Here is a 21,712-nt window from a genome sequence, read left to right as displayed (position 1 = left end):
ACAAGAACCAGTAGCAGGCGTTGCCCTCAAGCCTTCTTCGCAATTCAGTGTGACCATGGCTGATCTTCTGCCTCAACTCTGATCTTGCACCTGATCCCCCGATTCCATGAAAGACCAAGAATCTGTATCTCAGTGTTAAATATATTAAACAAGGAACAGTCACCACCCGTTGAGTGAAGAAATTTCCTCCCACCTCAGTCCTAAAAGATTGCGTTCCCCCCCGCCCCCTCCTCACTCTTATCTTGAAAATGTGCCCCCATGATCTAGATTCCCCAGCCAGTTTTGATCTGAACACTCATAGAATTACCTCTTCGATCAGGCTACAGCCATGAAACTTGCCATGTCCATTCTTCAAAGCACTGGAGTACAATTTGTGTTTAAAACCAAGGCACACGGTCAGTGGGGAGAACATCTAAATTTGTTGTGCTAATGACATTGATTTTATCGTAAGCACTCCTTATTAATCATTATGGTGCCGATTGAACTATTAAAATAATGTTTACCAAATTGTTGTAAGAATCCCTTTCTTTTTTTGCAGAATTCTATGAACCTTCCTCCCGACAAAGCAAGATTGTTGAGGCAGTACGACAATGAGAAGAAGTGGGAGCTCATTTGTGATCAGGTAAAACCAATTCAAAACTCCCTACCCTTATTGAATAAAGGATACAAGTAAAGAGCAGGAAAATGGACTAAGAGTAGATTGCTCCAATATAAAATACATACAGTGTGGCGCTGAGTTCTCAGTGATTGGTTTCATGTTCAGTGCCAAGCCTCTGGGTTTTTAAAGTTTGTTTATTTTGACATCCATGGACTTAAAAACCTCGCGTGGCTTAAAAGCTTTATTGTTTAATAGATGAAATACCGTTGCTGCTGGCAATCAAGAGAACAAGCATAAACATGCTGCAGAGGTCCTGTTACATAAATGAACAATATTTATGCATTTTGAAAACCCACATAACAGTAAAACAAAAACTAAAAGAGCCATGCCACCGGAAGGATGGAAGAAGTACCTTCTAATGATGACAAACAGAGGAAAGCATATCACACTTGTTGAAGCATATTGAATTGATCATAAAATCATGTGACTATTTGTCTGTGATAAAGGGAACGCAATTTCTATACAGTAATGTCTATATTTGGATTTTTAAAAATTTGTTAATGGGATGTGAGCATTGCACACTGTGCCAGCATTTATCGCCAATCCCTAACTGCCCTTGAGGGTAACCACATTGCTGTGGGTCTGGAGTCACATGTAGGCCAGACCAGGTAAGGATGGCAGATTTCCTTCCCATTAGTGAACCAGATGGGTTTTTACGACAATCGCCAATGGTTTCATGGTCATTGTTAGACTTTTAATTCCAGATTTTTATTGAATTTAAATTTTACCATCTGCAATGACGGGATTTGAACTCTGGGTCTGTGGTTTATTAGTGTTATGGGCCAGGGTTTAGATAACACAAAGAAGATCATGGAGTTCACCTGACCTACAACTGTTTATATATTTTGGTTATGAGGAGCACAAGGCCTACTCTTCAGGTGTTTGCAACAGAGGCCTTAACTTTAAATCAAAAACAAAGTTTATTCAACACATTCAGTTAACATTTTATAAACACACACATTAAGCATTTTTATCAACTACAAACATACACCCCCCCCCCCCCCCCACACACACACACACACAGCTACAGTACACTATATTTAACCCTTAATAACTTCCCTTTTTCTGATCCACTCAAGTAACAACATCCATAAATCAGCCAATCCCTTTTTCCCAAAACAGTAGGTTTGGGTTCTTGACAGAAAACAGGTATCAGTTTTAAATTATCAAGTGATCTGGACACCTTTTAACATATAGAGAGAGAGACCAAAATAAACCTTCTTTGTCTGAATGCAGCTCCCCACTGTATAGTAAAAAAACCGAAAGTAAAACACAAGGCCACAAACAGCTCCCAGCTCAAAACGAAAGTAAAAGCCAGAACAACAGCCCAGCTCCGCCCACACAATGACATCACTGAAGCTATTTGATAAACACACATTTCTTAAAGGGTCATTCCCATGACAATTAGTCCAGCGACAATACAATTATGCCACTGCCTCCCCCATTGGTGTGATTTTGTTTGGATGAAGGAGAGACGAAAGGCATAGATTTTCTGATGGCATCATCAGCAACCTAAACATGACTGTAAAATGTTTACAAGTCACTGGCTTAGGAATATATCCGCTGATGCAGGTTGGAAAGCTGAGAAGCATAGATGACCACCGAATGTAGACAATGTTCAAAAACAGATGAGGGCCAGATCTCGAATAATGACGAGTCAGAATACAGGAGGGAGATAGAGAACCTAGTGGAGTGGTGCAACGACAACAATCTATCCCTCAATGCCATCAAAACTAACGAGCTGGTCATTGACTTCAGGAAGCAAAGTACTGTACACACCCCTGTCTGCGTCAATGGGACCAAGGTGGAGATGGTTAACAGCTTCAATTTCCTAGGGGTGCACATCACAAAAATCTGTCCTGATCGACCCACGTCGATGCTGCCACCAAGAAAGCACAACAGCCCACCTATACTTCCTCAGGAAAGTAAGGAAATTCGTCATATCCACACTGACTCTTACCAGCTTTTACAGATGCACCATAGAAAGCATCCTGTCACTTCCGGGTGCGGCGATGACCAGCTGAGTCGCACGTTTCGGCAGCTCCCGGTGAAACGGACTTTTGGGCTCTTGATAGGAGCCCCAACGGCAATTTTGACGGCTAAAAACACTGTGCGGTAAACCAGAAGGGAATCCCCCCTGGATACGGATGAAAAAAGGAGGAGAAAGTGGCCGGATTGCAGTGGATCCTTTAGAACAGCGGCAAGGAAGGCAAGCAAAAACCAAGATGGCGTCGGAAGGTGGCAGTTTAACATGGGGCCCTGAACAACAAGAGTTCTTGAAATGCTGTGTGGAAGAGCTCAAAAAGGAAATGAAGAAAGAGCTGTTGGCCCCGATACTACAGGCGATCGAAGGGCTAAAGGAGGAACAAAAGACCCAGGAGCGGGAGCTTCGGGTCGTGAAGGCAAAGGCAGCCGAGAATGAGGACGACATACAGGGCCCGGTGGTGAAGACGGAGACGCATGAGGCACATCAGAAACGATGTGTGGAAAGGTTGGAGGCACTGGAGAACAACGCAAGGAGGAACAACCTGAGGATTCTTGGTCTTCCTGAAGGTGCGGAGGGAGCGGACGTCGGGGCATATGTGAGCACGATGCTGCACTCGTTAATGGGAGCGGAGACCCCGGCGGGTCCGTTGGAGGTGGAGGGAGCATACCGAGTGATGGCGCGAGGACCGAGAGCAGGAGAAATTCCCAGAGCCATAGTGGTGAGATTCCTCCGTTTTAAGGATAGAGAAATGGTCCTTAGATGGGCAAAGAAAACTCGGAGCAGTAAATGGGAGAACGCGGTGATCCGCGTTTATCAAGACTGGAGTGCGGAGGTGGCGAGAAGGAGGGCGAGCTTTAATCGGGCCAAGGCGGTGCTTCATAAAAAGAAGATAAAATTTGGAATGCTGCAACCGGCAAGACTGTGGGTCACATATCGAGGGAGGCACCACTACTTTGAGACGGCGGATGAAGTGTGGACTTTTATTGTGGAAGAAAAACTGGAATGAGCGGGTTATTAAAAAGAACGTTTGAACAAAGTGGTGGGGCGAATGTGGGGGGCGAAGAGGGGGGTTAAAAAGGGGGGAAAGAGGAGTTTTATGTACTAATCCTGCGATGTGGTAACTTTTCTCTCTTCCACAGGTGGTGATGGGGGGAGGAGGGGAGGTGGAGGAGATGGGGCGTTGGCCATTGGGGGCGGGGCCAAGGGAGAAGCGCGGGCTTGGTTCCCGCGCTATGATAATCATGGCGGGAATAGAGAAGCAGGAAGGAGGGGGCGTCGCACGGTGCAAGCCGAGGTCACGGGGGGAAGCTGAGGTCGGCCAGAGTTTGCTGACTTCTGGGAGCAACATGGGGGGAGTAATTACGCTAGCGGGGGATCTAGCGGGGGGGGGGGGGTGGGTGGGGGGAATTACTGGGTTGCTGCTGCTGGGGAGAGTGGGGAGCTGGTATGGGAGGGGATGGGCGGGGGGGGCACCGCCTGGGGGAGATACTGCTGCGTGGGAACCGGGTGAGGAGCTGGAAAAAGGGGATGGCTAATCGACAAGGGGGGGGGGTAGGAAGCCCCCCAACCCGGCTGATCACGTGGAACGTGAGAGGGCTGAACGGGCCGATAAAGAGGGCACGGGTACTCGCACACCTTAAGAAACTTAAGGCAGATGTGGTTATGTTACAGGAAACGCACCTGAAACTGATAGACCAGGTTAGGTTACGCAAAGGATGGGTGGGGCAGGTGTTCCATTCGGGGCTAGATGCGAAAAACAGGGGGGTGGCTATATTAGTGGGGAAGCGGGTAATGTTCGAGGCAAAGACTATAGTGGCGGATAACGGGGGCAGATACGTGATGGTGAGTGGCAAACAACAGGGGGAGACGGTGGTTTTGGTAAATGTATATGCCCCGAACTGGGATGATGCCAATTTTATGAGGCGGATGCTAGGACGCATTCCGGACCTAGAGATGGGAAAGCTGATAATGGGGGGAGATTTTAATACGGTGTTGGAACCAGGGCTGGATAGGTCGAAGTCCAGGACTGGAAGGAGGCCGGCAGCAGCCAAGGTACTTAAAGATTTTATGGAACAGATGGGAGGTGTAGACCCGTGGAGATTTAGCAGACCTAGGAGTAAGGAGTTCTCGTTTTTCTCCTATGTCCATAAAGTCTACTCGCGAATAGACTTTTTTGTGCTGGGAAGGGCGTTGATCCCGAAGGTGAGGGGAACGGAGTATACGGCTATAGCCATTTCGGATCACGCTCCACACTGGGTGGACTTGGAGATAGGGGAGGAAACAGGAGGGCGCCCACCCTGGAGAATGGACATGGGACTAATGGCAGATGAGGGTGTGTGTCGAAGGGTGAGAGGGTGCATTGAAAAGTACTTGGAACTCAATGATAATGGGGAGGTCCAGGTGGGAGTGGTCTGGGAGGCGCTGAAGGCGGTGGTTAGAGGGGAGCTGATATCAATAAGGGCACATAAAGGGAAGCAGGAGAGTAAGAAACGGGAGCGGTTGCTGCAAGAACTTTTGAGGGTGGACAGACATTATGCGGAAGCACCGGAGGAGGGACTGTACAGGGAAAGGCAAAGGCTACATGTAGAATTTGACTTGCTGACTACGGGCACTGCAGAGGCACAATGGAGGAAGGCACAGGATGTACAGTACGAATATGGGGAGAAGGCGAGCAGGTTGCTGGCACACCAATTGAGGAAAAGGGGAGCAGCGAGGGAAATAGGGGGAGTGAGGGATGAGGAAGGAGAGATGGAGCGGGGAGCGGAGAGAGTGAATGGAGTGTTCAAGACATTTTATAAAAAATTATATGAAGCTCAACCCCCGGATGGGAGGGAGAGAATGATGGGCTTCTTGGATCGGCTGGAATTTCCCAAGGTGGAAGAGCAGGAAAGGGTGGGACTGGGAGCACAGATCGAGGTAGAAGAAGTGGTGAAAGGAATTAGGAGCATGCAGGCAGGAAAGGCCCCGGGACCGGATGGATTCCCAGTCGAATTCTATAGAAAATATGTGGACTTGCTCGCCCCGGTATTGACGAGGACCTTTAATGAGGCAAAGGAAAGGGGACAACTGCCCCCAACTATGTCTGAAGCAACGATATCGCTTCTCTTAAAGAAGGAAAAGGACCCGCTACAATGCGGGTCCTATAGACCTATTTCCCTCCTAAATGTAGATGCCAAGATCCTGGCCAACGTAATGGTAATGAGAATAGAGGAATGTGTCCCGGGGGTGGTCCACGAGGACCAAACTGGGTTTGTGAAGGGGAGACAGCTGAACACGAATATACGGAGGCTGTTAGGTGTAATGATGATGGCCCCACCAGAGGGGGAAACGGAGATAGTAGTGGCGATGGATGCCGAGAAAGCATTTGATAGAGTGGAGTGGGATTATTTGTGGGAGGTGTTGAGGAGATTTGGTTTTGGAGAGGGGTATGTTAGATGGGTGCAGCTGTTGTATAGGGCCCCGATGGCGAGCGTGGTCACGAATGGACGGGGATCTGCATATTTTCGGCTCCATAGAGGGACAAGGCAGGGATGCCCTCTGTCCCCATTATTGTTTGCACTGGCGATTGAGCCCCTGGCGATAGCGTTGAGGGGTTCCAAGAAGTGGAGGGGAGTACTTAGAGGAGGAGAAGAACACCGGGTAGCTTTGTATGCGGACGATTTGCTACTATACGTGGCAGACCCGGCGGAGGGGATGCCAGAAATAATGCGGATACTTGGGGAGTTTGGGGATTTTTCAGGGCATAAATTGAACATGGGGAAAAGTGAGTTGTTTGTGGTGCATCCAGGGGAGCAGAGTAGAGAAATAGAGGACCTACCGTTGAGAAAGGTAACAAGGGACTTTTGTTACCTGGGGATCCAGATAGCCAAGAATTGGGGCACATTGCATAGGTTAAATTTAACGCGGTTGGTGGAACAAATGGAGGAGGATTTCAAGAGATGGGATATGGTATCCCTGTCACTGGCAGGGAGGGTGCAGGCGGTTAAGATGGTGGTCCTCCCGAGATTCCTCTTTGTGTTTCAGTGCCTCCCGGTGGTGATCACAAAGGCTTTTTTTAAAAGGATCGAAAAGAGCATTATGGGTTTTGTGTGGGCCGGGAAGACCCCGAGAGTGAGGAAGGGATTCTTACAGCGTAGCAGGGATAGGGGGGGGCTGGCACTACCGAGCCTAAGTGAGTATTATTGGGCCGCTAATATTTCAATGGTGAGTAAGTGGATGGGAGAGGAGGAGGGAGCGGCGTGGAAGAGATTAGAGAGGGCGTCCTGTAGGGGGACTAGCCTACAGGCTATGGTGACAGCCCCATTGCCGTTCTCACCGAGGAACTACACCACAAGCCCGGTGGTGGTGGCTACACTGAAGATTTGGGGACAGTGGAGACGGCATAGGGGAAAGACTGGAGCCTTGGGGGGGGGTCCCCGATAAGAAACAACCATAGGTTTGCCCCGGGGGGAATGGATGGGGGATATGGAATGTGGCAAAGAGCAGGAATAACGCAACTGAAAGATCTGTTTGTGGATGGGAAGTTCGCGAGTCTGGGAGCGCTGACCGAGAAATATGGGTTGCCCCAAGGGAATGCATTCAGGTATATGCAACTGAGGGCTTTTGCGAGGCAACAGGTGAGGGAATTCCCGCAGCTCCCGACACAAGAGGTGCAGGACAGAGTGATCTCAAAGACATGGGTGGGGGATGGTAAGGTGTCAGATATATATAGGGAAATGAGGGACGAAGGGGAGACTATGGTAGATGAACTAAAAGGGAAATGGGAAGAAGAGCTGGGGGAGGAGATCGAGGAGGGGCTGTGGGCAGATGCCCTAAGCAGGGTAAACTCGTCGTCCTCGTGTGCCAGGCTAAGCCTGATTCAGTTTAAGGTTTTACACAGGGCGCATATGACTGGAGCACGGCTCAGTAAATTTTTTGGGGTGGAGGATAGGTGTGCGAGGTGTCGAAATGCCCAGCGAATCATACCCATATGTTTTGGTCATGCCCGGCACTACAGGGGTTTTGGATGGGGGTGACAAAGGTGCTTTCAAAAGTAGTGGGGGTCCGGGTCGAACCAAGCTGGGGGTTGGCTATATTTGGGGTTGCACAAGAGCCGGGAGTGCAGGAGGCGAGAGAGGCCGATGTTTTGGCCTTTGCGTCCCTAGTAGCCCGGCGCAGGATATTGCTAATGTGGAAAGAAGCCAAGCCCCCGGGGGTGGAGACCTGGATAAATGACATGGCGGGGTTTATAAAGCTAGAGCGGATTAAGTTCATTCTAAGGGAGTCGGCTCAAGGGTTCACCAGGCGGTGGCAACCGTTCGTCGAATACCTCGCAGAAAGATAGATGGAATGGAAAAAAGAAGGCAGCAGCAGCAGCCCAGGATCGGGGGGTGGGGGTGGGGGGGGGGGGCGGGGAGGGGGGAGGGGGGAGGAACCAGAAGGACTCTCAGGGTTGTTAATATATACTGTATAATATGTATAGGTCGTTGCGACAGATAATTATATATTGGACTGTTAAATTATATTTTTGGAGAGTGTTACTTGTGATAAGGCAGTTGCCAATTAGGGTTAGTTTTCATTTTTGTTATTTATTATTTATTCATTTTTTTGTTTATAAAATAGGTCATTGTTATTTGTGTTGTTATAATATTGTGTAAAGGATGCACAATGTACTGTGTTGGTTGACCAAAAATTTTCAATAAAATATTTATTAAAAAAAAGAAAGCATCCTGTCTGGTTGCATCACAGCCTGGTATGACAACTGCTTGGCCCAAGACCGCAAGAAAATTCAGAGAGTCTTGAACACTGCCCAGTCCATCACGCAAAACCACCTCCCATCCATTTATCTGTCTACACCTCCCGCTGCCTTGGAAAAGCAGGCAGCATAATCAAAGACCCCTCCCACCCGTCTTATTTACTCTTCCAACTTCTTCCATCGGGCAGGAGATACAAAAGCCTGAGAACACGCACTAACAGATTCAAAAACAGCTTCTCTCCCGCTGTTACCAGACTCCTAAACGACCCTCTTATGGACTAACCTGATTAATACTACACTCCTGTATGCTTCACCTTGTGTCTCTGTATTTACATTGTGTACCGTGTGTTGCCCTTTTATGTATTTTCTTTTCCTTTTCTTTTCTTTTCATTTTCTTTTCTTTTCATGTATCAAATGATCTGTTTGAGCTGCTCGCAGAAACATTCTTTTCACTGTACCTTGGTACACGTGACAATAAACAAATCCATCCATCCATCCATCTCCCTTTTCCAAAAGCTCGACTGCCCATAATGGGGAAAACTCACTTTTCCAAGAGTATCCATTGTGGAGTATCCACTTCAATGAAAGAGATCTCATTTACTCTTCCTCTACAGCTCTCTGCCTGAAGGGACTGACCCACCGTGCCATGTTCTCCACCATGGATACGCAAGGAGCCAGGTCTCAAATGCAGACCAGCTGGAAAGGGGGTCAAACCCCATGCTGATGGCGCTAATCTGATCCAAAATGGCTGTTCAGCCAACTGAGCCAGCCAGCCCCATCCAAGGAGTCAAAGTTGCTGTGGCAGCCTGCACTTTTACATGAATGTTATAGTCTGGAACAATGAGTAGTGAAGGTAGAAGCTCTGATTTTGTTTCCATCACATGGATGTCCAGGAATATCACCCACTGTCTGCCATTGACATATGTTGGAATGATGTACAAGTTGATACTCAATGGGCTGAATTTTACAAAAGCCCAGTAGGAGTGTTTCCTGCAAGGGGATTAAGGGTATGAAGGGGCATGTAAAATAAGGGAGGTGCCCATTCCACCACTTTCCCGCTCACCCCCATGATACGGCAGGGTGGGCAGGTACCAAAGTCGGCATCAGTATTTTAATATGCAATTAAGGGTCAATTATGCTTGTTATCAAATTGATGTTAAAGAGCAGTCTGCTAAAATTAGGCCCACACTCTGCCAGAACCACCGCCATTCCTGTACCTGGAGCTGTTAATTGGCCATGCTCCAGCCAATCAAGTGTGCGCCTGTGAAAATAGGGGGCTGTGGCAGTTCCACCCCCACCTTAGGGCGTGATCAGGAACCGGAATGGTCCCGATATCAGTTTCCTAACCCTGGAAGGACAATCCTGCCCCAGATGTCACACTTAGTTTCACAAAAAGACAACAAAAACCTTGGCGTTGACTTGGAGCCTGATGTATTCAAGCAATGGCCATCTGACTTCAGCAGATTCTAAATAACTACAATTAGCAAGATTTGCTTGTGTTAAACAGTGGTCTGAGCTGATTTAGCAACCAATTGTCACCATTGTACTTTAGATCGAAGACAATTGTGAGCCACACATGAGTAATGTCTGGGCTGTATGTGACACTTAATCTGTTATGACTTTTCACCTGTGATATAAAAGTCCATTAAGTGTGGAATTAGTCTTCACTTTTTGTGTTTTTTCTTGATCAATCTCCTACCTTTGTTCCTTTCTCCCCAAAGACATTAACTTCCTGCTGATGTTCTACAGTTTCCATATACCTTTGGTATAGCATAGGTAGTAGTGGCTATTAGTTAATTTATGAATCATGATGGTGAATGTTAGTTAATCAATGATCAGAGAACTCAGGCCAGATGTTTCTCTACACAGTGCTTCGGGAAGAAGGTGTCCAGCAATGGCTGCTGGTTAACATTTGGAAACATTTTTGCTCTCTTCTTTAGGCTAAGGCTAATTGTGGATTGCTTTCCGTCACCTTAATGGGGATTAGTTAACAGCACAGATGGAGAATTAAATGTTGAAGCTTCCTGTTCTTTATGGATAAGTGACTTAATAGGTAAATTCACCGAGACATTTAGGTAATTGTGTTCATGCTTGATGCGTTGGAAAATAAAATTTATTGATACAATAGGAAGAGACTGTTGTTTAATTGGAGACCTTTTATGCAATATATCTGTAGCCCTGCAGTGAATTATTGGATCACAGATCAGAGGGCCTGGATTTAAAGGATACCATTGGTGTTTTATTGTTCTTATTCTTTTGTAGATGATTTTTGGCACATTTTAACTAAACTGCTGGTTGGGACTGCTTTCCCGGGGTAAAAAAAATCAGCGGAATGTCTTTGCTTTGGTTTATAATGCCTCTTTCTGTTGGGTGATAGGACCTGACACTGAAAGAGTCATGAAAAATGAGGACAAGGCCGCCATGCCCTGCTCTTTAAAGGAGCATGTTCCTGGTTTAGTTCCGGGCCTTTAGAAAGGCTTGGAGTGGGAATGGGGATACGTCGTTTCCATTCTTGCTGCACCATAGGCTCTTCTATGTGTAGACTATATTCAATGAAGGATCTTCGGCTGTGTTAGTTGCTGTTCCGGTAAAGATTTGCCGGTGTCGTTCACGTTATATTATCCCCTTTACCCTCCTTATTTCTCATAGTGATAACAGAAAGATTTTTGAAGAAATGTGAATTGACCTGTATATTCTGGATACAGAATTGCATATCCAATATACAGGGCTCAAGTTCTACACCTCCAGAAAAATGAGGTAGATTTTTCCATGCTCGCAATGAATATTTCAACCACAACATAATTTTGTTCCTATGTACGTTGTCATTCCGGCTTCCAGAATTTAGCTACTTGGCATCTTCATATATATTTTTTCGTCAAGAGTTTGGCAAAACAAAGATACTGAGATCGTTTTGGTATTTTAAGCACATTGATTGGAGAAGCTAAACAAAGAATGCCTTAAATATGGTCATTGGGGCAGCACTTCCGACCTGTTCCAAGAATCTGGAATAATCCTTGTTGCCTCCTGGACTGTCAGATGAGTAGCAAGGAGATTCCTGGTGTTAATCACATTAGAATGGGAGTGGGCCTATCAGCCCCTCAAGCCTGTTCCATCAATCATTTAATTTGTAGCTGAGAGGTACATTTACTTAATTTACCCATCTTCCTTCATATCCCTTGATACTCCTATCGAGCAGAAACCTATCGATCTTCATCTTGAAAATTTAAATTGACCCAGCAGCCATTGACTTATGAGGGACAGAGTTCCACATTTCCACGAAACTTTGTGTAAAAATTATTTCATGAATTCAGGCTGAAAAGCTCAAGCACTCATTTTAAAATTATGCCTTTTGTTCTGAAATTCCCATGAGAAGAAATTGTTTTTTTCAGTTCCCCTTTAATATCTCTTTACCATTTTAAACACCATGATTAGATCACCACAGAACCTTCCAAACTCAAGGGAATACAAACAACTGTCCTTATAATTTAACCCTGTAAGTCTTTGTATTATTCTGCTAGATCTACACTGTACCTCTTCTGAGGCCAGTATATCGTCCCTGATCAAAGACCTTTCTTATACATACTGATTCCGAAGCAAGCTAGTTCAGCTGAAACGTTAACTCTGGGCGGGATCTGCCTGCTGCAATGTGCTGGAAAAGCAGCGTGGCACGCAATGCGGTTGTTAGACACCGGGCAATCTCACTTCCGGGATCTACCCGGCTCTCCACGCCTTGTGACATCTAACGTGATCTTGCAAAACATCGCGATGTGAATACCGCCCATTGTGGGCAGGATCATTCTCTGGCAAATTTGCAAATTAGAGTGAGACTGGTCTCACTCTAAAATGCATTCCCGAGATCTAATCAAGGCATAAGATCTAACTCCCTCACCTTGGATACCTTGGGTGAGGGCTATTCAGTGCTGGTCCCCACAAACGGGGACCTGACAGAATGGCACTCATGGGGGTCTCCCAGGGGATCGGAGGCTCCCAGGTTCCAACCTGGCACCCTGGTAGTGCCACCTGTGTGCCAGCCTGGGAATACCAAGGTGCCCAGGTAGCACTGCCAACTGCCAGGATGCCAAGCTATAAGGTGCACAGGTGGCACTGGCAGGGGCACTGCCAGAGTGCCAGGCTGGAATTTTTGGCGTGGCGGGGACCGCCGGGGTGCCCTGCGTGGTTGTGGGGAGGTGCAGTGGGGCTGAGGACGCCCTTATAGTGAATTGGCGCTTGCGGAGGGGGGTCACATCTGGGGCTCGAGAGATCGGGACCCCATTTAAAAATGGGGTCCTGATCTCTCGCAGCACTGAGGAGTCCCGGCGAGCGGAGCTCCTCAGTGCAGAAAATGGGGCTAAGTGTGGCCTCGGCCACATGTTCCCCGCTGAGTCCCCCAATCTACCCGGATGGGTGTTAGAGAGCGGGGTGTTTTGAGCGCATGGAAACACCTGGCTACTCATGCACGCGACGGGACTCTGTCCCCATTTGGGTAGATAGTGCCCTCTGTTTCTCTCTCCACAGGTGCTACTTGAGCTGCTGAGTATTACTGGCATTTCCTGTTTTCATTTCAGATTTCCAGCTTCCACACTATTTTGTTTTTTTGAAAGACCCCAATGTCGCTAAATTGCGATTCAAATGGATAAACAAATGACTTGTATACTGTAAAGTAAAGAAAGATGAAGATCTATAAATGCTAATATCATTGCATCATTTAAGATATTGGGCACAATTTAAACAGAAAACATCTAACTGGTTTTGGGCACTTTTAGCGGGGTTCCTCTCGGCGGCTGTAGCGCTGAGAAACATCCTGCTATTCAATGGTACTTTGCCGTTTCTTTGGCCTTGGGGAGTTTGTCATCTACTGTGAGCCTAGCAGGAAAGGCTACTCGGGTCAGGCTGCCATTTTGTCTGATACCCCCCCAAAAAACAAATCTGGTAAGGCCCCCTGGGCCTGATCCCTGACAGTGCCAATCTGGCACCGGGGCACACCGGCAGTGCCCCTTCAAGCCTGGCAATGCCACCCAGGCACCCTGGCAGTGCCAGGGCTGCACTGCCAGGCTGCCCAGGTGACATTTCCAGGGTATCCAGGTGGCAGTTCCAGGCTGGCAGTGCCAAGGTGACCGATTGCCAGGGTAATACCCTGCCCTGACCCCGTCCATCCTTGGGTTTCCAATGGCCTGGGAGACCACCCTAGTTGTCATTATGACTGGTCTACGTTTGTGGAAACAGTATTAAATGACGTGAGGTTTCCCAGGCATGACAGTTAGGTCCCAGGCGCCAGGAGAATCTCGCAAATGCATATTTAAATGAGCCTAATGGCTCCAAATGTCTCATGAGATTCCGTTACATCTCGTGCCGACACCAAGTCGGGCGCGACGAGGCCATTAAATTGCGCCCATTGACACTGTTTGAAAGTAGGCAAACATATTGGGCGGGATTCTCCGACCCCCCGCCGAGTCGGAGAATTCTCCAGCGCCGGTTTTTGGGCGGGGGCGGGAATCGCGCCCCGCCGGTTGCGGGCCGTTGGCAGTGGTCACCATGGCAATTCTCCGCACTCCAATGGGCCGAGCGTCCGCCCGTTTTTGGCCAGTCCCGCCGGCGTGAAATGGACATGGTCCATACCGGTGGGACCTGGCTTGGAGTGCGGTTAGCGGGGTCCTCGGGGGGGCCCGGGGGACCCGGGCCGGGGGGTGGGGGTGGGGGGGGGGGTGGGGGGTGGGGGGGGGGGTGGGGGGCTCCCCACGATGGCCTGGCCCGCGATCGGGGTCTACTGATCTGCGGGCGGGCCTGTGCTGTGGGGGCACTTTTCCTCCGTGCCGGTCTCTGTAGGGCTCCGCGATGGCTGGCGGGGAGAAGAAACCCCCTGCGCATTCGCCAGAACACGCTGGCAATCCTGCGCATGCGCCAACTCGCGCCGGCCGGCGGAGGCCCTTCGGCGCCAACCCCTCCAGCTCCGGCCTAGCCCCCGGAAGTGCGGAGGATTCCGCATCTTCCGGGCAGCCCAACGCCGGAGTGGTTCGCGCCGCTCTTGGCGCCGGTACGGGCCGCCCCGCTGATTGCGGGAGAATCCCGCCCATTTTCTTTAAAAACATGTGAAGTGAGAAAACCCAAACAGAAGCCGGAATGTGGCGACTAGGGGATTTTCGCAGTAACTTTTTTGCAGTGTTAATGTAAGCCTACTTGTGACAAGAAAGATTATTATTATATAATAATTTTGATAGGAAATAGCATTAAGCACATAGAAACCAAGAAACACCATATTGAATATGAATATGATATAATGCCAGGCTCCCTTGTAAATGTTTCCATGGCAGAACTGTTTTTCAAATTTATTTTGGTGTGTAATAGTATAAAATATGCAATCTTTAACTTTTTCACTTAAAAAACCCTAACGTTTTCAAATCGAAGTAAATAACCACAGGTTGAATACAAGGCCGAGAAATTGTTTAATTATTTAAACTTAGATGATTTTACGCCACATTAAATGTTAATTTCTTTGTCTCAGTTCAGAATTGCTGCAGCAGTGGAAGATACAGTTTGCCTTTAATAACCACAAGCTATAGTCCCATATTACTGCAATCAACACATTCTGCAAATTAGCGTGGAGGATTGGGAGTACTGACAGCAGACAAAACACTGGAACCGATATCATTCTTAATCTTGTAAATGGCACATTTTTCTTTGTTTTGTATACTTGCTATGGCTTTAGCAGTAATAGATAAAAATACCATTTACTGGATGGTGCAAAATGTGGACAACTGGCTTTTGATTAGGATTTTGATTCTTCAAGAGTATGTGCTGTCTTTATCATTCTTACCGAAGCCATAGTTTTACGATCATATTGCGACTGAGGTGAATTACCCAATTTCGATTAGGTTTTATGCATGAGAGGAAATATTGTGTATTGGGAAAAGGTATCCAAAGATCATTGACTAAGCACTGATTCTAACACTTCCATTTTTCATCCTCTTATTAAAGCCACAGTAGGCAATGTAATCTGAGAATGGATCAGCACCTAAAACTGAATGTTAAGGGATTGTGTAAAAAGACTTACCAATGGTAATAGTTCTGCTATAATAATAATAATAGTCTTTCAGCTCTTGACTAGATTTTCTAGTTTACTGAAAATAAGCATGACATTAAGTTGGTGCTAAAATGTTAGTTGTTGTTCACCGAACAACATGCAACAGGAAATTGAGTCTGCAGAAAGTTAATTCCTACTTTTAAAAAAATAAGCTGCAATAATTTAAAATTATCTCAGGAGCTTCGCAAAACCAGCAATTCTGACTCGATTACAGCTGCAGCTGGAGTAAACCTATGAGTTTAGTGGTAGTATTCCTGCCTCTGAGACCGAAGATGAGGGCTGGGATTCTCCGAGCCGAAATCGCATGTGCGGACCCGCTGCCGGAAGTGCAGGGCAGCGTATCGGCAGCTGGAGCTGCGTGGAGCACTCCGGCGCCGTGCTGGGCCTGTGGGCCACAGAATCGCTGGGCCAGGAGGCCCGCTGACGCCGGCGTGAAACACTCTGGTGTTTACGCCGGCGTCAACACTTAGCCGCCGTTTTTAAGAATTCCGGCCGTGGTTTGAACCCCTGCAAATGGAGACTAGAAGGTTCCTAAATACTGGGTTGACATCTAGTGGGTTACTTGGGCAGTGATCACCTACTCAGTGATAGTATTCCTGCCTCTGAGGTCAAAGGGTTGAGTTCAAGGCACACTCCAGACAACTCCAGCTTGTGGAGACTGAGGGCCAGCTCAGAGTACTTGTTGACATCCAGTAGGGTTGCTTGCATCTTCCTCCCTTTGTAAAATATATTTGGGGACCTGTAGATGGACAACTATTCTTCCCTGGTAATTAACTCAAGATTATCGTGTCTGATACATTGGACAGACTGATGGTTCATTCTGCTCTAGCTGAGGATTCTTGCATCTGCCACATGTCAATGGGAGAATACTATAAAAAGCACTACCGGGCGACCCGGTAGCACAGTGGTTAGCACTGTTACTTCACAGCGATTCCCAGCTTGAGTCACTACCTGTGTGGAGTCTGCACGTTCTCCCTGTGTCTGCGTGGGTTTACTCCGGGTGCTCCGGTTTCCTCCCACAGTCCAACAATGTGCAGGTTAGGTGGATTGGTCATTCTAAATTGGCCTTAGTGTCCAAAAAGGTTAGGTAGGGTTACTGGGTTAGGGTGGAGGTGTGAGCTTGGGTAGGGTGATCTTTCTAAAGGCTGATGCAGACTCGATGGGCCGAATGGCCTCCTGTACTGCAGATTCTATAATTCTAACTGGTTAAACACTGAATCTGAAGGAGCACAGAAGTCATCAGCAAGATAGTGAACTTCCAGTTGGCTAGCTGATATATTTCATTCTTATTAAGGGTATTTAAGTAGAAACGTTTATGTTATATTTTAGTTGTTGTCCACATTCTATGACTTTGTTGGGAAGGGGTCAGGCAGGCAGTTTGGTTCTGGCAATTCACCGATGTCCATTTTAGAATCATCGAATCATGGAATCCTTACAGTGCAGGAAGAGGCCATTCGGTCCATCGGGTCTGATGTGTTGGGTGCTCTGCTACACAGACGAACCAACACGGTTGCGAATGGTACAACTCAGTTTTATTACTCACATTTATTTACAGTGGTAAACTGGTTACTGAGGTTCGATCATAACCCTAGAATCTGTGGACCTATTCCTAATACTATTATGAGTGGCACTATATGAGTGGCACTCAGCACATGGTGGATGTCTGAGTGGCTTGCTGTGAGCTCTGTGCCCTGAGCTGTCTCCTGCTGGAATGCCCGGGAAGTGTTGTGTTCCCTGCCCTGTAATATGTATGCTCTTACCTGTGATTGGCTGTGGTGTTGTGTGTGTGTTGATTGGTCTGTTGATCTGTCCATCAGTATGCATGTATGTTTGTACCATGATGTTTACCTGAGTATCATGACATCCCCCTTTTTTTTTACAAGAACATGTGCCTATGTGGTTATAAATAGAGATGTGTACTGAGTGCAGCTGGATGTGTGTGTGTGCAATATCTACAGCATGTACATGGGGCTAAACTATATACAAGGGGCGATGTCGGGTGCGACATAGCAATGAGGTTGTACCATAAACAAAGAACGGGGAAATGTTGAACGACAAAACGAATTCCTGTAACGACAAGGAAGAACAGAAACATATTAACACAGTGGTATTATGAGTTCAATGTACAAACAGGCTCATAAGTCCAGTCTAGTAGGTGGGCGACGAATTCAGGTTGACCGCCTCAAGGGAGGGTCTGGATCCACCGGCTGAGAAATGGGCCTGGCCACGGGCGACGACGGAAGGGGCATGGTGGCAGGAAGCTCCACAAAGTTGACATCAGGAACAACAGGAGGGCTTGGTGCCGGTGTATGTTCCTGTCGCGAGCGTGGAAGTAGGCGAAGAGCCTGACGATTGCGCCTACGAATGGATCCATCAGGCATGTGAACCAGGAATGAGTGGCGAGCCACGCATCGGAGAACTTCGGCAGGTGCTGACCAGCCACCTTCAGGTAGGTGGATGCGGACGTCGTCTCCAGGCGCCAGGGCGGGAAGATCAGTTGCCCGTGTGTCATATGCCATCTTCTGGCGAACACGCTGCTGTTGCATTCTGTGTAGACATCTGCCGGAGCATGGTTGGTTGTGGGTACCAGAATGGATGGCACAGTGGTCCTGAGGGCGCGACCCATCAACAGCTGGGCTGGTGAGAGGCCAGTGGCTAGTGGGGCCGAGTGATAGGCCAGCAGGGCTAGGCAGAAATCCGATCCGGCAGCAGCAGCCTTGCAGAGGAGCCGCTTGGCGACGTGAACGCCCTTCTCTGCCTTTCCATTGGACTGGGGATGCAGAGGGCTGGACGTCACGTATGTGAAGCCATACGAAGCAGCAAAGGACGACCATTCCTGGCTAACAAAACAGGGCCCATTGTCCGACATGACAGTAATCGGAATGCCGTGGCGAGCGAAGGTGTCTTTGCAGGCCCTTATGACAGCGGGCGATGTCAAATCTGCAGGCGCATGACCTCTGGATAGTTTGAAAAGTAATCAATGACGATTACATAGTCCCTGCCGAGCGCGTGAAAAAGGTCCACACCCACCTTCGCCCAGGGGACGTCACCAGCTCATGGGACTGAAGCGTCTCAAGAGGCTGTGCCGGTTGAAACCCTTGGCAAGTGGGGCAGTTGAGCACCATATTGGCAATGTCATCACTGATGCCCGGCCAGTATACCGCCTCTCGGTCCCTCCGTCTGCACTTCTCGACCCCCAGATGGCCTTCGTGTAGTTGGTCGAGGACCAGCTTGTGCATGCTACGCGGAATCACAATCCTGGTCCAGCTTTAGGAGGACACCATCAATGACGGCCAAGTCGTCTCGGACATTGTAGAACTGCGGGCACTGTCCTTTGAGCCACCCTCCCGTCATGTGGCGCATCACCCGTTGTAGAAGGGGGTCAGCCGCAGTCTCCCGGCGAATACGGGCCAGAATGGAGTCGTCAGCTGGCAGATTTGCCGATGTGAAGGCCACCTGTGCTTCGACCTGACAGACGAACCCCTCGGAATCGGGCGGTGTGCTCACTGCTCTAGATAGATAGGGCATCCGCAATGATAAGGTCCTTTCCCGGGGTGTAGACCAGTTGGAAGTCATACCTCCTGAGTTTAAGTAGGATGCGCTGGTGGCGAGGGGTCATCTCGTTCAGGTCCTTATGTATGATGCTGACCAGGGGGCGATGGTCAGTCTCAACGGTAAACTGGGGGAGACCATACACGTAGTCATTGAACTTGTCTATTCCGGTCAGCAAACCCAGGCACTCCTTTTCGATCTGCGCGTAGCGCTGTTCTGTGGGGGTCATGGCCCACGAGGCATAGGCTACCGGGGCCCATGACGCAGTGTTATCCCGCTGGAGGAGTACTGCCCCAATGCCGGACTGGTTGGCATCAGTTGAAATTTTAGTGTCACGAGATGTGTCGAAAAATGGCAATACCAGGGCTGTGGTGAGCTTAATTTTGAGCTCCTCCCATTCCTTCTGGTGTGTGGGCAGCCACTGGAACTCCATGGACTTCTTGACTAGGTGGCGCAGAGCCGTCGTGTGGGAGGCAAGGTTGGGAACGAACTTCCCCAGGAAGTTGACCATGCCTAGGAAGCGTAGCATTGCTTTCTTGTCTGCCGGCTGCGGCATGGCTGTAATGGCGCTCACCTTGTCTGCATCCGGACGGACCCCTGACTGGGATATGTGGTCCCTCAGAAACTTCAGCTCGGTTTGGCCGAAAGAACACTTGGCTCGGTTGAGGCGCAGGCCGTTTTCCCGTATGCGCGCAAAGACGCGCTGGAGACGATTGATGTGCTCCTGTGGTGTGGTGGACCAGATGATGACGTCGTCCACGTAGACGCGCACTCCTTCGATGTCCTCCATCATTTGCTCCATGATCCTGTGAAAGACCTCGGATGCCGAGATGATGCCAAATGACATTCTGTTATAGCAGAACCTGCCGAAAGGGGTGTTGAAGGTGCACAGCTTTCGGCTGGACTGAACCAGTTGGATCTGCCAAAAACCCTTCGAGGCATCCAGTTTTGTGAAGATTTTAGCCCGGGCCATTTTGCTTGTGATCTTTTCTCGTTTGGGTATGGGGTAGTGTTCCCTCATTATGTTGTTGTTGAGGTCTTTTGGATCAATGCAGATCCGGAGCTCGCCGGAGGGATTTTTAACGCACACCATGGAGCTGACCCATGGCGTGGACTCCGTGACCCGGGATAACACCCCTTGGTCCTGGAGATCCTGCAGCTGCTGCTTGAGGCGGTCTTTGAGTGGCGCTGGGTCCCTGCGAGGTGCGTGAATAACCGGGGTGGCGTCCGGTTTGAGCTGTATTCTGTAGGTGTAGGGCAGTGTTCCCATGCCCTCGAATGCCTCCTGGTTGCGGGCGAGGAGCGATTAGAGCTGTGCCCTGAATTCTGCGTCCGGGAAGTCAGATGTGCCTTCTGGAGACAGAGCGTGGACTCGTTGCACGCGGTGGAGAACCTTGCATGCCTGTGCGCCTAGCAGGGAGTCCTTTGATGATCTGACTATTTCGAATGAGAGCGTGGCCGTGTGTGTGTTGTGTGTCACCTGGAGCTGGCAGGATCCCATAGCCGGGATAACGTTCCCATTGTAGTCGACCATCCTGCAACGGGATGGCCGGATTGGTGGTCTGACCTTCATGGCGTAGAAGGCTGACCATGCTATGAGGTTGGCGGAGGTGCCAGTGTCCAGACAGAATGTTATCAGTGATTGGTTGACCGTTAGGGTGGCATACCATTCATCACCCGGATTGCAACGGTTGGTGGGTCCTGGCTTGAGACATCCGGTTCCCATCAATGACCGCAACACGGAAGGCGTCCCGGTCGTCTGTGTCACTGGTCTGGATATTGTCTGGCTACGACTCGTAGTAAGGAGGCTGAATGGTCCGCACGTCCCTGCGAGGTTGTCGGAATTGGGGAACATTGGCAGGTTGAGCTGCTCGACAGCAGGCAGCGTAGTGGCCCATCTTGCCACAGAGGAGGCATTGTCGGTTCCTTGCCGGACATTGCCGCTTTAAATGTGCGGCTCCGCAGTTGCCGCACGTCGTGACGTCATGGCGTTCGCTGCGCCACCGCTCATGCGCAGTTCGGTCTTGTGTCGAGCGCGCCTGCGCATCACGTCCCTCTGTGTCGACGTCGTTTTTGGCGCCATCATGAGGTAAAAACAGGCAGTGACAGACACTCAGGTTAGCCAATCAACATACAGGACAGAACACAACCAATCACCAGACAGAACACCAGAGGGGGGCTTCCAACTATAAAATACACGAGGCATCAGCACTCCGCCTCTTTTCCACTGGTGACAACTGTAGTGACAGTCAGGGTGTATATATCAGTCAGCACCTTCTACACGTGGATCAGAGCTAGCCTGGTCTAGTAAGTTAGAGTTTGTGCACTTATTGAGTGTCAACCCACAGCCAGCTGTGTGCATTGTTACAGAAGATCAATAAATTGTATTGAACCAACGCCTACGTTTGGTGTATGCTTTACAGTTCATCTGCATCCTGTTGCAGTCCGTGTTACCCCAGGGTGAATAACACGACAAAAGCTACAGCTGAATCTGCTGCGACCACAGATTCAGATGCTGTATTCCAGATCACAATTTGCTGCGTTTCAAAAATAATGCTTCCTTATGCTGCCACTGGCTCTTTTGCTGATCACGTTAAATCTGTGTCCTCTGTTTACTGATCCATCTTCCACTTAACTCTATCAAAGGCTGGCAGGATTTTGAACACTCCATCAAATCTGCTATTAATCCTTTCTCTTTTAGGA

At 48.7% G+C, this 21,712-nt stretch overlaps 1 protein-coding gene across 8 annotated transcripts in view; it reads left to right on the top strand.

The window, feature by feature from the left end:
* Window positions 1-21,712, top strand: part of LOC140390359 (formin-like protein 2) — a 378,101-nt gene that overhangs the window by 185,759 nt on the left and 170,630 nt on the right. For all 8 annotated transcript variants that reach the window (XR_011934621.1, XM_072475506.1, XM_072475489.1 and 5 more), the window contains exon 2: window positions 539-622. Coding sequence is in view for 7 of the 8 variants with exons in the window: in XM_072475506.1 (XP_072331607.1) it covers window positions 539-622 (84 nt within the window). In the remaining variant the exon portion in view is untranslated. The remainder of the gene's footprint in view (window positions 1-538; window positions 623-21,712) is intronic.

The sequence above is a fragment of the Scyliorhinus torazame genome, chromosome 2 (genome assembly GCF_047496885.1).
Source record: "Scyliorhinus torazame isolate Kashiwa2021f chromosome 2, sScyTor2.1, whole genome shotgun sequence".
In the NCBI taxonomy this organism is placed as follows: domain Eukaryota; kingdom Metazoa; phylum Chordata; class Chondrichthyes; order Carcharhiniformes; family Scyliorhinidae; genus Scyliorhinus; species Scyliorhinus torazame.
This window is presented reverse-complemented; position numbering and strand designations above follow the sequence as displayed.